Here is a 15,772-nt window from a genome sequence, read left to right as displayed (position 1 = left end):
TCGTGTGTCTAATTCTGTTAGATTCAGGAGATGGTTCTGTGATAGTAGATTGGCGGTTAGGATCAGATCAGCCATGATCTTATTGAATGGCGGAGCAGGCTCGAGGGGCCGATTGGCCTACTCCTGCTCCTATATCTTATGTTAACCTATCTATATCCCTTTGCAGACTCTTTATGTCCTCCTCACAACTTGCTTTCCCACCTATCTTTCTATCATCGGCAAATTTGGCTACAATACACTCGCTTCCTTCATCCAAGTCATTAATATAGATTGAAAATAGTTGCGGCCCTAGAACTGATCCCTGTGGCACCCCATTAGTTACAGATTGCCATCCTGAAAATGACCCATTTATCCCAACTCTCTGTTTTCTGTTCGTTAGCTAATCCTCTATCCAATCTAATATATTACCCCAACACTATGAAAATTATGGTATTGATGATTAATAACCCAGAGGATTGGGCGGGAAAGGAGATGAAATATATGTTTGGTAGTCAGCTTTCAGTGAAAGTTCAGTTTTGAATTATTGAAGCATTGTACTTCTTGTGCATATAAAAGGATCCCACTTTGTATGTGTGCATCTAATTACGCTCAACTCACTTTATCCTGTCCGATTTCCAATAGTGTCAAAACCTGTATATTTTCCATAGTGGCATCTTTTTTGACTGTTCAAATTGTTTTCCAAGCTACTCCTACTCACAATTTTACACTGCTCACTCCACTAGCTAGCATGAGCCATAAGAATAGTTTGTACTAAATTCAAAGAAGGTTCCGACAAGTCTGGTTGCTCGACTTTTCATTTATATTCATTTCAACACCTGGTTTGCTAGAACTAATTTTCAGCAGAAAACTATTCAGCCTCTGCTGTCTACTGTGACGGGAGATGCATTTGATCTTTCTAGTTACAGCACTTGCATATGGGATACGTTTAATATTTTTGACAAAAGTAGTTCGATGGTAGAGGTTTGTATGGGTACACGTAAATTTGCATGTGCAGTGCTTCCAAAACAAACTTTATGGTAGGAAATTATGGTCCAGTAGTACATGATAAAATTTTATTAAGTGTATTGATAGCTTCTTAAGTGGGTCATGATTTCTTGGGGATTACATCTTAAATATCTTATTTTATATTACAGAAGGTGAACACACCATGTTTTGTTTCTTCAGCATTCTTTAGAAGAAATGAAATAAACATATTTACTTTATAACACTAGGAGAGAGACAGTCCTTACTTCATGTATCCCTGGTATAGTCTCTCAAATTAATGAGAGATTGTCGACAATTTTTGGTTTGCAAGCCAGAAATTCCAGTATATGCCAACAACAGCCAAGAAATATCAGAACTAACAATGGACAAGTGACTCCAACACCGTTTTGGCAATAATGATTTTTATAAATATTTTGAAAAGTTGCAGTCTTGATTTACTACAGATGGTCACTCTGCTTCATATGCATCATATGATGCTTGGAGTAGATTTTGCAATGTATCGGAAATCTATATTTTCATTGTTTTCAATTTAATGCAGTCTACTCCTGGATAATTTAAAACTGAATTGAATTGTCCAATAATTTAAATTAAGCAGCATAAATAACACAGCAAAGTGGAAATTTGGTGCTAAAAGAAAATGGATTCACCAGATAATTTGAATTAAGCAACTTTGAATTTTGTGTAGACTATAATAATAATTTTGGACGCAGTTTTAGTCTGAATTTGTTTCAACTTTTGGGTCTGTTGATTATTAACGTGCAACTGAGAAGCCTAGAAACATAGAACATAGAAAAATAGGAGCAGGAGTCGGCCCTTCAGCCCTTCGAGCCTGCTCCGCCATTCAATATAATCATGGATGATCCTCTATCTCAAAACCATAATCCCGCTCTCTCCCCATACCCCTCGATGCCTTTTGTGTCTAGATAATGCCTTTTGTGATTATTGTAAAAAAAAAACATCATCTGTATCCTGGCAAATATATGCCAAAGAATCTCACAAATACTTAATACACTCCTTTAACTTCTTACCAAGGAACTGTCTGGGATTTTACCTCCCAGTGTAGGTCTAGGGATGAATTATGCCTGACTCGGCTTGCTGAACTGTCTTTCACTTAGCAGTTCGGATCAAAATGAATTTAGTTTACTAAACCTAATTGGGTTACCCTTAATCTGCTGTGAGTGAATGAACATTTTCTTGCCAAATCATCCAGAAAGAAGCCAGACTACAAGTCATGCACTAAACACTATTGGTTACAAATAACAACTGGAAGTTAAAAGTTGGGCACACGCTTAATTGACATGTATAAACGTAATCAAGAGTTACCTAGCAATTGAGTAGCAAATCATTAATGGGCAGTGTTACTTTACAAAATGAGTAGCAGAGGTTACTGTAAATCAATGCTAATGGATGCTGAGTATTAACTATAGCGGTGACCAGAGTCTGAGGTTATAAATTGGTGAAATTACTTTGAGTAATTCCTTAGTTAGCTGACAAATTAACAGCTTTCCATCAATCAACATCACTAAAACAGATTATCTGGTCATTATCACATTGCTGTTTATGGGAGCTTGCTGTGTGCAAATTGGCTGCCGCGTTTCCTACATTAGAACAGTGACTACACTTCAAAAAGTACTTAATTGGCTGTAAAGTGCTTTGGGACGTCTAGTGGTCGTGAAAGGCACTATATAAATGCAACTCTGTCTTTCTTTCAGTGCCACAATATAAAGAAGTTGTATGGAATAAAAGTAATGCTGAAAATAATAATTTCGCAATTGAAATGAGAGCATAACAACAGTGTATAGAAAATGAGGGCCTTGATGTGGGTCCCAGCAGGAGCATCAGGACATTCAGCTTAGTTGTTGATCCTTAAATTATGTATTGTCTTGGGAAATTGATGTTTCTTCTTTGCTAGTGAAACATTGTTTTCCAGGGATGATGTTAGCTGTTTAAAAAAAAAAAGATTTTAAATGCACATTTCATTTTATTTTCCATTTGCTCATTATAGAATGTACAAAATCAAGATTTGGAAAAATGGTATTGATAATGACAGATCAGTAATAATATTTGAGATGGCATTTTGTACCCATTTTTAATATGTTTTGGACAGAATGAAAAACCGTGCAATGCGAGAGTATTGTACATATGTTATCAATGCTCATTGGAAGGGTATGGAGGCAGTGAGTAGTAATCTGCATAGATTTAAAAGCAATAGGTTATGTCTTACTAATGTAGAATTATTAAGGAAGACTCAATTGAATATAATTTGCTTGGATTCTCTGAAGGCAGTGTGTAAAGATCTACATATGGAACTTTCAGGGAATGTTAAAGAATTAATGGCAAGTTAGCTAGATTGAGAACTGGCTTTGTAATGGGAAGCTGATGATAATTGAAGAAATTCTGTCCATGAGTAATGACGAGTAGAGTTCCAAATGCATCTGTGATGTCTCTTGCTAGTCACATTATTCATAAACTTAATTGGAGGAAGTTGCTTCTTGTAAAATTGTAAAATTTGATGCCAACCTCTCTAATAAAGTAGCAAATATAAGGGAGATAAATAGAATGTGAAAAGATCTAGGCCAATTAAGCAGATGGGCTAATGAATCGACTGATTTTAGACACTAATTACACCACAACTGCAATGCATCAATGCTTAAAAAGTTTTGGTGTAAAATGGGAGTCGGGGGCCTGACGTGGCTCAAACAAACTAGAAGGAGATTCCTTCTGGAGTCAGATTGGGCCCTGACCCTGGATCGATACTGCAATTGCAGCTTTGGTGAAAGGCAAAACTGTTTTGAATTCATGTTGAAGCAGTAGTGTGTAGGCACTGTTGTAATGTGGGGAAATGAATAAAGAGAATACGCTTAAAACTTATCTGTGATTGTGAAGCTATTATCCACAAAGCTAAATAAATACTAGAATGCATCACAAATGCATTTGACAGTAAGTTGAAACAAGTTATTCCTACCTTAATTGTATTACAGGTGAGGCCACATTAGAATATTATGTACAGATTTTGGGCACCCTGCCTTCAAAAGGTCATTGGTGCTTTGGAGGTGGGTCAGAGAAGAGCAGCAAGAGCATTAAATTATAAGGAGATGCTCACCGAGCTAAACTTGTTTTTGTTGGAGAAAATAAGATTTAGTTCAATAAAAGTTTATTGCAGATAAGGAATTATATAATTCCATTCGCCAACAGTTTTTATTATAAAGAGCAACAGACTCTGCAACATGTTGCTGTTAAAATCCATTCTATTTGGAACTTAGTTCTTAGCCTTTGTAACTAATGATACTCTAGCTGTCTGTTTGCATTGGATCAGTACAGCTAAGAAAATTGAATGTGACATTGGAATAACCTTTTATAAAAAAAAGTGGAAAGAAAATAAATAGATTAAACATGTTTCTTAACTTCATTTACTAAGGAATTGCACAATTTTGTGATTGTTCTTGATTTTTGCATTAACCTTTAAACTGCCAATAGTCCCAGGGAAATGCCTGTCTCAAGGGCACAGTTTTGCAATTTTTAGCTTGCACATTGTGGTGCTGAAACACTAACATCACAGTAATAAGATTGTTTAAGCTTTGTAATTTGTTATGTTTTCCTCCTGGCTCCCTCCATTCATTTGAAGTGGGAGAAAATTTTTGAAAGTGGATTTTCATTTACTGAAGATTTAGAATGTAGGCTTACATGCTTATTTGTACCGACAATTAGTAGCCCGATGTGGAGGATTGACTTGATAATCCAAGTCGGTGTGATGCCATTTAGTATCCTGAGTATTGTGATAGTGAATAATGATGGATGAGCTGGGTGATTTGAATAACCTATAGAACTTGCAATAATAACAGAGGTGTAGAGAGGATTCCAATGTGATTGAAGCTATCAAATTTGACATTGGGCTGCACAAAATTACACACAAACAAGTAGAAACCTCTGATCATCTCCCTATAAACACTAGCTAGCAATTTTACAAAAAGTAATTATACTGTAGATTTCACTATAATGTGCCTGTTGTCTAGCTCACAAATACATTATTATAGGTGTGTTTATGCATACTTCTTGCTTTCAAATTTTTAAAATAATCTTTTACCTTAATGGATGTGGCTAATACTGGTTGCTTTTTTGAGTGGCATCTTTGAAGCGCAGTAGCATTTTGCCATTTGGAATGTTGAAAAATAGTCGGTCACAAATACATAATGGGACAAAGTGCATATGCTGTTCATCTTTTTAAAAAAAAAAACACATTTATTAGTCACCATATGTGAAACTGGAAAGTTAATCATTCTTCTAGCCAGCTGTAGAGTACTGTGTGGTTTGGGCTTAGATGAGAGGCTCATCACTAACTAAAGTGACCGAGCACTATTCTTAGAACTTTCTGACTGGCCATAAATCAAAATGTTTGTTTTTCCTCGCACATGTGGATTGGAGATATTGGGTATGACTTTTTGGATAAATCGTGGCTGAAAACTGAAGTGATGGTGTTTTTGAGTTGAGCAATCAGAAATGTTTGAAGTTGGGAAAAGTATAAAACTTGTTAAATCCAATACTTATTAAATGAATACAATGTAGCAGATGTGAGCAGTTGGACAGAACTGCTGATTTGTTTTTTGGGTTTAATAAGTTGCACATTTCCAATAGCAATAAGCCATGAAGCAAATATTTCCATGGACTATTGCCTACAAATGAAAGATCCAATACCTACAACTACTGCGGTGCTGGCCTGTTTCCTTCTCTCTCGGCTGATCGGTTTCCACATGATTTTACTAAGATCAGAAATAACTGGAATGTTTCCAATTCAGTTTTTTAAAACAATGTGTGTGTTGAGTAGTTAAACACTAATAGCTGAAGATCGCCTTCATACTGACATTCTGAACCTTCCCAGCTCTTATGTAAATGTGTGACAATAATGAAATGTCAAATTATTTTGAATCGAAGTTCCAGGTGGAATTTTTGATATTTAAAATGTCATCTTGATCCATCTCAGATCAAATACAGCTTAGAAAGGAATTCATTTTTTCCAGTTAGAGACCTGGCCTGTAAAATCTACTGTGACCTGTATGACAAAACCACTTTATTGCTCTTCCCTAGACCAAGAGAATCAGAATTAATGAGTTGGATACACAAGCTTATGCTTCATTTTTGTGCCTCTGTGAAGAAAGCTCAATATTCAAACATTGCCAAGAAAGTAGTGTTTTTTTCCAAGTATATGATAGATCAGTGTTATTGGTGTAAATTGTGGTTGTGTCTACAGATAAAGAATACACTCAAAATACCAATTTCAGTGCAAGTTTCTGTAAGCCAATTCCAGGTTATCGGATCATTGCTATATTTCAACAGTAATCATAGTTGCCAACAACGCTCGTCTTGAGTGTGAGCAGTCAGTGTTTTGGTCCTCCGCTGGTACTAACTGCTTCTGTGTGTTCTCTTATTCTGGGGACTTAAAAACCGTCCCCAGAAGTTTGAAGTCCCAGCTCAGAAGAGCTTGCAAATTAGTTTGTCACATCATAAGGCTGCAGACTCCATTCTTTCGCTCGTCCCTCTCCTTCAATTCAAACGCTAGCCCCTCACCAAGAGTGACTGACTCAAACGTGCTCTCTCTGCAGGAACATCCCTTCCACCAAACTCTGGGACAAAAAGAAATAAACTTTAATCCTTCTCTCCTCACCATTGATTGGTCTGTGTCTTCACTCTACATGATCTTACATTACAACAGTGACTACTTCCAAAAAGTACTTAATTGGCTGTAAAGTGCTTTGAGACATCCTGAGGTTGTGAAAAGCACTATATAAATGCAAATTCTTTTTTCTTTGATAGTCAATCATTCAACATCCACTTGTTAACAACAAATGTATTTCTTTATAATGCAATTTTCTTTCTGCACAACATTAATTGGATTGATATTTTTTGAATAATATATCATAGTACAAGGTTCTACAATCTTTGAGCAAGAAAGTTAAATAATTTATTTTAATCTGTTAAATTTAGTGTGAACAGTAAAGTGTTATTTTATTTGGTGTGAACAAGTGAATGTTCAGTCATTAAAATGTCAGGTCTAAATTAGGATTATGAAGGTTATTACATGACAGTTTTCTGTGTCTCGGGATGTACTGACACATGCAAGGTCTGTTGCAATTAAAATACTAACAGGTAAAAAATTACTTTCTGCAGGCTGGTGCGGGGAACAGGATGCATTGCAACTGCTACAAAAGATTATTTGTTTGTCACACTTCAAATGACAACCATTTGCACGATTATAAAACAATATCCTAACACAAATTGTGTAAAGGGTTTCATCCCAACTACAGTATGTGCCATAGTTATTGTAAAATTATTATAGTTGCCAACTGCTCATGATTTCAGTGAACAATCAGCATTTCTGTCTTCTATTCACACTACTTGCGCGGTGTTCCATAAATTCTGGGAATTTAAAAACCACCCAGACCACTTTGCGAATTATCTCTTCTACCCCACTGCAGGACCTGAGCACATAATCTAGTCTGGCACTTTAGTCATCTGCTGAGCTAGTGCTCTGTTATGGGAGACGCTGTCTTAAATGAGACGTTAAATGAGTCTGCTTGTTCAGGTGGACATAAAAAATTCCTTCGGCACTTTTCAAAGAAGAGCCAATATTTAGCCCTCAATCGGCACCATCAAAACAGGTTAACTGGTTGTTTATCTTATAGCTGTTTGTGGGATCTTGCTATGTGGAAATCAGGTGCTGTGTTCCCCAGTGAGTAAACTTCAAAATTAATTAATTGGCTGTGAAGTGCTTTGAGACGTTCCGGGAGCTAAAAGACAGTGTATAAATACAAGCTTTTTTTTGCCACTTACACTATCAGAAAATCATATAAGTGCCTAATCTGTACAAGAATGTAAAGGAGTTTACTACAACATAACTTTAATGACCATCATTATGCATTACTCAATCTCATGGGATGTACATAGTTTGGCCGCTACTGATTAAATTGCAGTCTTCATTATGAACCATTCAAGAACTTCATCTTGAATGAAACCAAATTAAGGAGAAATGTGCAACTGGGAGTGCTGAAATGGTAAGCAAGAAAAATGATTCATATTTGTTAGTTCTGGGATTCATAATATTTTGAAGCAGTTTAGCTAGCCAAAGTTAATAACATTTTCTCCTTTTTTTATTCCTTTGTGTTTGAATTATTTTAACTTTCAAAAATACACATTTGCTTTCTATTATAACTAATAAAAATAATTTTCTCAATGCTGAATATTAATTGATAGTCCCCACTGATCTGAACATTGCAATTTTCCATTTGAGTACAAGAGTGCCACTGCATTCTGTAAAGGATAATTTATATAATTTGGAAAAGTTACAAATATTATGACAAATAATAGAGAATTATTGATTGAGCAAGATAGGATTAGCCCCATTCATGCTGCCAACTTATTTTCTTTAAGTCTATCTGGAGAGTATTCTGTGCTTTGGAAAATAATAAATGCAGTTGTTGGCCATAGTGCACAGCCATATTTGTCTTATTTTAAGCTGTCAGTGCACTCTTAGATGTAGGTAAAATAAAGAAGCTAATTTGATTACGTATTAGTGTTAACTTGAGGTTTTGCAGATGTACATCTGGAGGTGCCACTGAACGTTTTACACCAGCATCATCAGTCTCACCCTTAATAATATAGACTGTTCTGCTTTCACATGAGTTACAATATTGACAAACAGTTACACATTGCAATTTAGTTAATAATTGCGCATGTTCATACTTGGCACACCACTGTAAAGTCAGGTGTGGTGGGTAAATCTATTTGAGGGGGTGGCTTGCACTAAATTAGAGTAACTTCTTTTGCCTCTGGGATCTGGCTCTAAATTCAGCCCAGACTCATTTTTTATTTGATTTTTATTATTTGTTATCAGGATGTGGACAGCCCACAGCAAAAAAAAAATTGCCCCAATTTGGCACTAAGTTGGCAGTTTTGGTCAGAGAAGGCCATAAAGTTAGTGGATATAGAAAATATAGAAGTTCACACAGGTCCAGCAAGGGACTTCTTCTGAGATTCGGATGAATGTACTATATTGGGATAGTAGGGAGCTTTACTCTGTATGAATCCGTAGAGATCTCCAAGTCAGTGTTACATGCATTCAAAGAAGTGCATATTTATACTTTTTTTTATCTAGAACATTGATGAGACATAATGGCCTGGATTTTCCGGGGTCTATGACTGTGTACATGGTCGTAAGAGCCCCACAAGTTCCAGGTTTCCACACGCGATGCGCATGCGCGAAAACCCGCAACTTGCAATCTGTCAAAATTCTGCTTGAAAGATTGTCCGCATGCGCAGGAAATGGACATTCGCTGGCACAGTTAGGCTATTTGCCCAACTACTGCCCAGCGAATGCCTACAGAGCTCTTACACCTGGTAAAAGCAGGTGTAAGTCCTTTTACCAGCGTAACAATTTAAATACATATTAAATTTTTTTTTTAATGATTTATACATTCAAAAACCTTTAAAATTAGTTTAGGTTATTCTTAGCCCTTTAAAAATGTTTACATTTATTTTTCAAAAATTTTAATTTTTGTTTTAAATGTTTAATTAAATTGTATTTTAATAAATTTTGAACGTGATTTATTTTTATTTAAGTGCTGTGAAAATATATTTTTTATTTGATTGCTATTATGCTTATGAGGATTCCTAACGTAAATGGAATCCCCATAAGCATAATGGGAATCCCCCTTTGTGATTGGTTGGGCCGGCCCACGTGATCACAGGGACACTTGCGAACCACATGCGCCCCGGGATACATGGGCCTTTACGCAGGTGTATGCCTGCAGTCCCAGGAGTGCAAGAGTCCGAAGGTCCGGAGGCACCAGGTAGGTGCATGCTTTTCTTGTGGTTCTGAGGCATTCGCCTACGGGAAGCCTCCGAGCACAATTTCCAGCCCAATGTTTCATTTTTTTTAATTCAAACTAATTTTGTTAGAATTTTCTCTGCACTGACAATACATTAGCACAGTAGCTCTGCAGCTGAAGTTCAAATCCAGCCCAGACTGATGGGATGAAACTCCTCTCTGCTGACTAAATGAGATGGAGAGGTCTCCACTTCATTCCTTCATAAAACTGCCCCAAATTCAGCACTAACTTGCAATCTCACTCAAAGAAGCAATGAAAATAGCTGGCGTGGGAAGAGGAAAACTTGCAGTGGTGCTGCAAGGAATACTGTCCTGTGTCTAGGGCTAAGATATACAGTCCTGTTACAGTGAAGGGAGTATTGTCCTGCAGCTATCTCTGCTATTTTACCAATTCGTGCTATGATTGTTTACTGACTGGGAACCTATTTAAGCCTGTCTAAGCTGATTTCACTTGAGAGTCTTCATCAGAATAAATCACTTTTGGTACCATCGGTCTGAGCTGGATTTAAACCCATATTCGAAATATGAAGAGAGCAATCTTCCCTCTCATTTATTATTTTTGGTGTGCGGGCCCTTTAATTGGCTGCATTGCTCATTCAAATTTTCATGCATGCACGGTTTCTCCCATATAAAAGCCGGTGAGTGGCCTGTGCGGGACCTCCAGATCGCTTAGCGGGAACATTGGAAGAGAGTTTTGCTCATTTATTGAGCTATTATTATCTATATATTGCACAAAATCCCTTGGCACACCACTGACTTCTGCACTGGTTTGTCAAACAGAGGGTATGGAGAGCACTCAACCAAGAGTGTGCTTCTCCGGGTCAATCAGCTCCCAGGCTAGTTCAAAAAGTTGCTGTCTATCCACAATGAATGGAGTTGCTCTGGGACATGGGAACTCCATGCCTGTAACTGACTTCACCAGAGCAGCTGAGAGAAAGATGACCTGAAATGGTGGGTCTCTGAGGCACGAAATTTGGTGTTTTTTTGATAACAAATGTTGTTACCCTTTGCTCCAGATAGACAGTACAGCAGTACAGTGCTTTGAATAGAATGCACTTCCCCATGACTTTTCTTCACAGTTTTAAGTAGAAGTGATTTTGCTATCCTGTTTAAATTCCTGAATTGTAGATTTTTAAAAATCTTCCCTTCTCTCCTGAAAAAAGAGAAGAATGCTGGGGTGTAGTTCCATGGGTGCTCAAATAGCGAGTCTTTATTTGCTATCAAGATAATGCCAGCAGTCTAATTGACTTTGGGGAGTATCATAGCTGATTCTGATTCAGCCCTGAGAAAACATCCAGGAATACACATATTACAGCAGAGTTTACTGAATATGGATAAGGAACAGAAATCATCAATGGACTCTCTCTTTCTCATCATGAGCCCTGGGACAGAGAAAGCAATCAAAGTATCCCTACAAATGACCTGGCTGAGATCAGCAAATTCAGCACAAACGAATTGGACTTGCGTGGCTCTATACATAGAAACATAGAAGATAGGAGCAGGAATAGGCCATTCGGCCCCTCGAGCCTGCTCCGCCATTTAATGAGATCATTGCTGATCATCCAAACTCAGTACCCTGTCCCTGCCTTCTCCCCCATATCCCTTGATCCCTTTAGCCTTAAGAAATATATCTAACTCCTTCTTGAATATATTTAATAAGTTGGCCTCCGCTGCCTTCTGTGGTAGAGAATTCCACAGGTTCACCACTCTCTGGGTGAAGAAATTCCTCCTCATCTTGGTCCTAAATGGCTTACCCCTTATTCTTAGACTGTGACCCCTAGTTCGGAACTCCCCCGCCATCGGGAACATCCTTCCTGCATCTAGTATACAACAAAGGCAATGCATTTACTCACTAAACTGTCAATGAAGCCTCCTGTTTTAGTTACAGGAAACTTTGTGTTATCCGGAGGCTAAATGTCCGGCAAGCTCGAGTCACCGGCAAAAATCAGGAACCTTTTCAACAGTCAGGCTCTGCAAAGTCTCTGTAGCTTAGCAACAGCTTCAGAGAGACGCTTCCAAGGTACGGGCCGACTGTTTAGAAGCTGTTGCTAAGCAACAGTGTTTGTTGTCAGATACAGAGATGCAAAGCTCCGTATGCTTCAACATTAACGCTGGTGTGTCCGGCAGTTTTGAGGGAACGGCAACAGCTCGGTGCCGGATAGCACAAAGTTTCCTGTACTTAGGTTTCTGAACTTAAGTACTTAACTTATGTTTTACTTACTTAAATATATATCAAATTAATTACTTGACTCCTCCAAACTTTTCTGCAGCCAAATTGTATTGCACCATCCTGATTGCTGAAAAGGATTATTTGTTCATTCTGCTGATAGGTGATTGGATGGAATGTCCGTGTTGCCAGCTCATTATGCAAATATAATCAGTGTTAAGCAACCTCCTTTCTCCTCCGGTTCACAACAACACGTTTCAAGTAAGCAAGCGACTTCATAGTGGAGTATACGGAACAGACTTTATTGATATACAGTAAAGGCGATCCGTCTTAACTGCATACAGAGTGACTTTACCGGTTTCTGTATCTTTCGAGTACACTCTGACAAACTGTTGAAAACCATGATCCTTTGTACACCATATTTTGACTACAACAAAGGAAAATGTCAAAATGACGTATCTATTTCCTAAATCCTCTGAAAACAGATTATCTATGTAAACAGTTTGCAATTGTTTACCTCAGAACCATTTCCCTTAAACGAGACTTCCTGATGTAACATATTCTAGCATCTTTGACCAATTGTTATCTATCTAATGGATACCTACTTCCTATGTTTATTACCCGAAAATTAAACATTTAACTATTCATGGGTGATGTCATCAACACTTATTCCCTTACTCGAGCACTTTACATTTCAGAAAAAAAGCAATACCTTCTCAGACACTTTTAAAAAATTTGTTTTTATGGGATGTGGGCATCGCTGGCAAGGCCAGCATTTATCGCCCATCCCTAGTTGCCCTTGAGAAGGTGGTGGTGAGCCACCTCCTTGAACCGCTGCAGTCCGTGTGGTGAAGGTACTCCCACAGTGTTGTTCGGGAGGGGGTTCCAGGCTTTTGACCCAGCGACGACGAAGGATCGGCGATATACTTCTAAGTCAGGATGGTGTGTGACTTGGAGGGGAACTTGGAGGTGGTGGTGTTCCCATGCGCCTGCTGCCCTTGTCCTTCTAGGTGGAAGAGGTCGCGGGTTTGGGAGGTGCTGCCAAAGAAGCCTTGGTGAGTTGCTGCAGTGCATCTTGTAAATGGTACACACTGCAGCCACGGTACGCCGGTGGTGGAGGGAGTGAATGTTTAAGGTGGTGGATGGGGTGCCAATCAAGCGGGCTGCTTTGTCCTGGATGGTGTCGAGCTTCTTGTGTTGTTGGAGTTGCACTCATCCAGGCAAGTGGAGAGTATTCCATCACACTCCTTACTTGTGCCTTGTAGATGGTGGAAAGGCTTTGGGGAGTCAGGAGGTGAGGCACTCGCCGCAGAATACCTAGCCTCTCTTGTTGCCACAGTATTTATGTGGCTGGTCCAGTTAAGTTACTTCAATGTCATCCTGCTTGTATCGGAAAGCCTGACAAAGCATTCCTTTTACAACACTTCCAGGAAAACTTGTTGCTTTAAGATACAAAGTAGTTTGACTGTTAAACTTTTAACTTTCATGATGTCCAACAATCAGCATAGCATCTAACACATGTATTTTCCTGCAGGATTTCCATTTGAATAGAGTGAACCTGGAAGAATCGACAGGACTAGAAAATTCTCCTGCAGGGGCGAGACCAAAGAAAAAAAATAAAAAAACCTACGACTTAACAGCTGCTGATAATTTTTGGCAAAGGCACAAAGGCAGGTAATGCATTTTAGGATTTTATTTTATTAATGCTCTCATGAGGAAATACTGCCAGAAATATTTAAATGATGCTTTACATGTAACATAATGCATGTACAATACGAATGTGTGATGTGTATATACATACATACTTACTAGGAGATCTGTGGCATTGCTCATGATGAGCTAGAGGGTTTTCTGTTTTATAACAATTGGAATGTTTGTCATATAGAGCATAATAATATTAGAGGCAGTGAGTTAGTTATTGAATAAGTCAAATTTCATTTTTTATGTATTCTGAGTTTTACTCGTGCTTTGGGGATTGAATGTCACAACTCTGTCCATTATTCTGTGAAAACGATAAATAAATGGCTTGTATATATTCCTACCTGTGTACTCTTTTTATCTGTTACCATTTTTAAAGCTGACTGTACACAATGAGATGGTATGCAAGTTGCATCAATTGGAGGTAGATATCTGGTATTTTGTAGTTTTAGCCAGGGGAGTAGTGTTTATTAGCACTTTGGTGTAGTCCTGTGCTTTGTCACTGGGGATGGTCCTGGACGTTGGTAGCATTGGGAATGTTCCTGGTTGTTTGCCCTCCTTGTGGGGAAGCATCTGACACTTCCCCCTATGACGAGGCTAAGATTGTGAGCTCACATTATGGGGAGATTTGAAGTTGTTAGCTACTTTTCACTTGAACTGTGAACTTGCATTATCTGTCATCTATTCTTGACTATGGTTATGTTATGAATCCCTGACCTCTTGTTATGCAGTCCTTTTCCAGAGGTAGCTGAATCAGTGCAGCAAGAACTGGATTCTTACAGGACCCAAGAAGATGAGGTCAAACATTTGAAGAGCATCATGGTAAGCAGGTAGTCCCACATACACTGACACCACCCCCCCCCCCCCCCCCCCCGCCGAATACGAAGCAGTCAAGCATGCAAATTCCTCTAACCAAAGCAAAACTGTATAATCAGCCAGCAGAAGATAAGACTGAAATTCATCTCGACTGTTGTCGTCCAATTTGAATGTCAAACATCCTCAGGACTCAAACCTATAACCATCTGCTTAAGATGGTATAGTTATATGCACCTTATCAGCAAGACCTCTTTCCCCCTACTCCTCTGGCACCCTCTCCTTTGAGTGCTTCACTCTGTTTCACCCCTCATACCTCTTCTTTAAAATCCTGTCTACCGACATAACATAAGAATATAAGAAATAGGAGCAGGAGTAGGCCATACAGCCCCATGATACTGCTCCGACATTCAATAAGATCATGGCTGATCTTCGACCTCAACACCACTTTCTGCCCCAATCCCCATATCCCTTGAAATCCATAGAGTCCAAAAATCTATCGAACTCAGCCTAGATTATACTCAACGACTAAGCATTCACAGCCCTCTGGGGTAGAGAATTCCAAAGATTCACAACCCTCTGAGTGAAGAAATTTCTCCTCAGCCTGTCAAGCCCCACTCTGCGTTTCTCCTCGATATCTTTCCTTCTTTCTTCCCCCAGCCTCTGAACCAAGCAACACCTCACCCTAGGTGATTTAAATTTCTATCTCCGGTCACCTTGTTTTCTTATATCCGAATTCACTGCCATCCTTCTACTCTTGACACCTCCCTAAGTGTAAACAAGCCTACCCCCAAGGTAAGGAAGAAGGGTAGAATAAACGATCAGGGAACAGATACAGTTATAGAACATAAGTATAAAATAACTGTTAAAAATAAAGTGAGAAGAGCGATTAATAAAAACAAATTAAATCGCCTGTACAGCAATGTGCACAGCATTCAAAACAAAACAGGGGAACTGGAGGCAATAATTGTAGTGAAGAACCATATGTAGTATGAATAACTGAAGTATGGCTACATAAAGTACAGGACTGGCAGTTAAATATTACAGGTTATAACAATCAAAGGAGAGGGAAGGAAGAAGTGTGAGTGGGATAGCTGTACTAATTAGAGATAACAATGACCGTAGAAAAAAGGGACATAACTAACATTAAGATAGAAACAAAATCTATATGGATGGAGATAAAGGATAAGAAGGGATTGATCAAGCCAATAGGGGTATTCTACAATAGTGCA

General features: G+C 38.5%; 1 protein-coding gene across 1 annotated transcript in view; it reads left to right on the top strand.

Annotated features, from left to right (window-relative positions):
- scfd1 (sec1 family domain containing 1) overlaps positions 1–15,772 on the top strand; it is a 198,310-nt gene that overhangs the window by 43,133 nt on the left and 139,405 nt on the right. Inside the window, exons 10-12 of the mRNA XM_086002316.1 lie at positions 8,870–8,949; positions 13,533–13,703; positions 14,459–14,549. Of these exons, the coding sequence (XP_085858442.1) occupies positions 8,870–8,949; positions 13,533–13,703; positions 14,459–14,549 (342 nt within the window). The remainder of the gene's footprint in view (positions 1–8,869; positions 8,950–13,532; positions 13,704–14,458; positions 14,550–15,772) is intronic.

This window comes from Somniosus microcephalus, chromosome 12 (genome assembly GCF_052327205.1).
Source record: "Somniosus microcephalus isolate GS21.2 chromosome 12, FLI_Smic_1.0, whole genome shotgun sequence".
Taxonomy (NCBI): Eukaryota; Metazoa; Chordata; class Chondrichthyes; order Squaliformes; family Somniosidae; genus Somniosus; species Somniosus microcephalus.
Note: the sequence above shows the minus strand (reverse complement) of the source record. Positions and strands in the feature narration are given on the sequence as shown.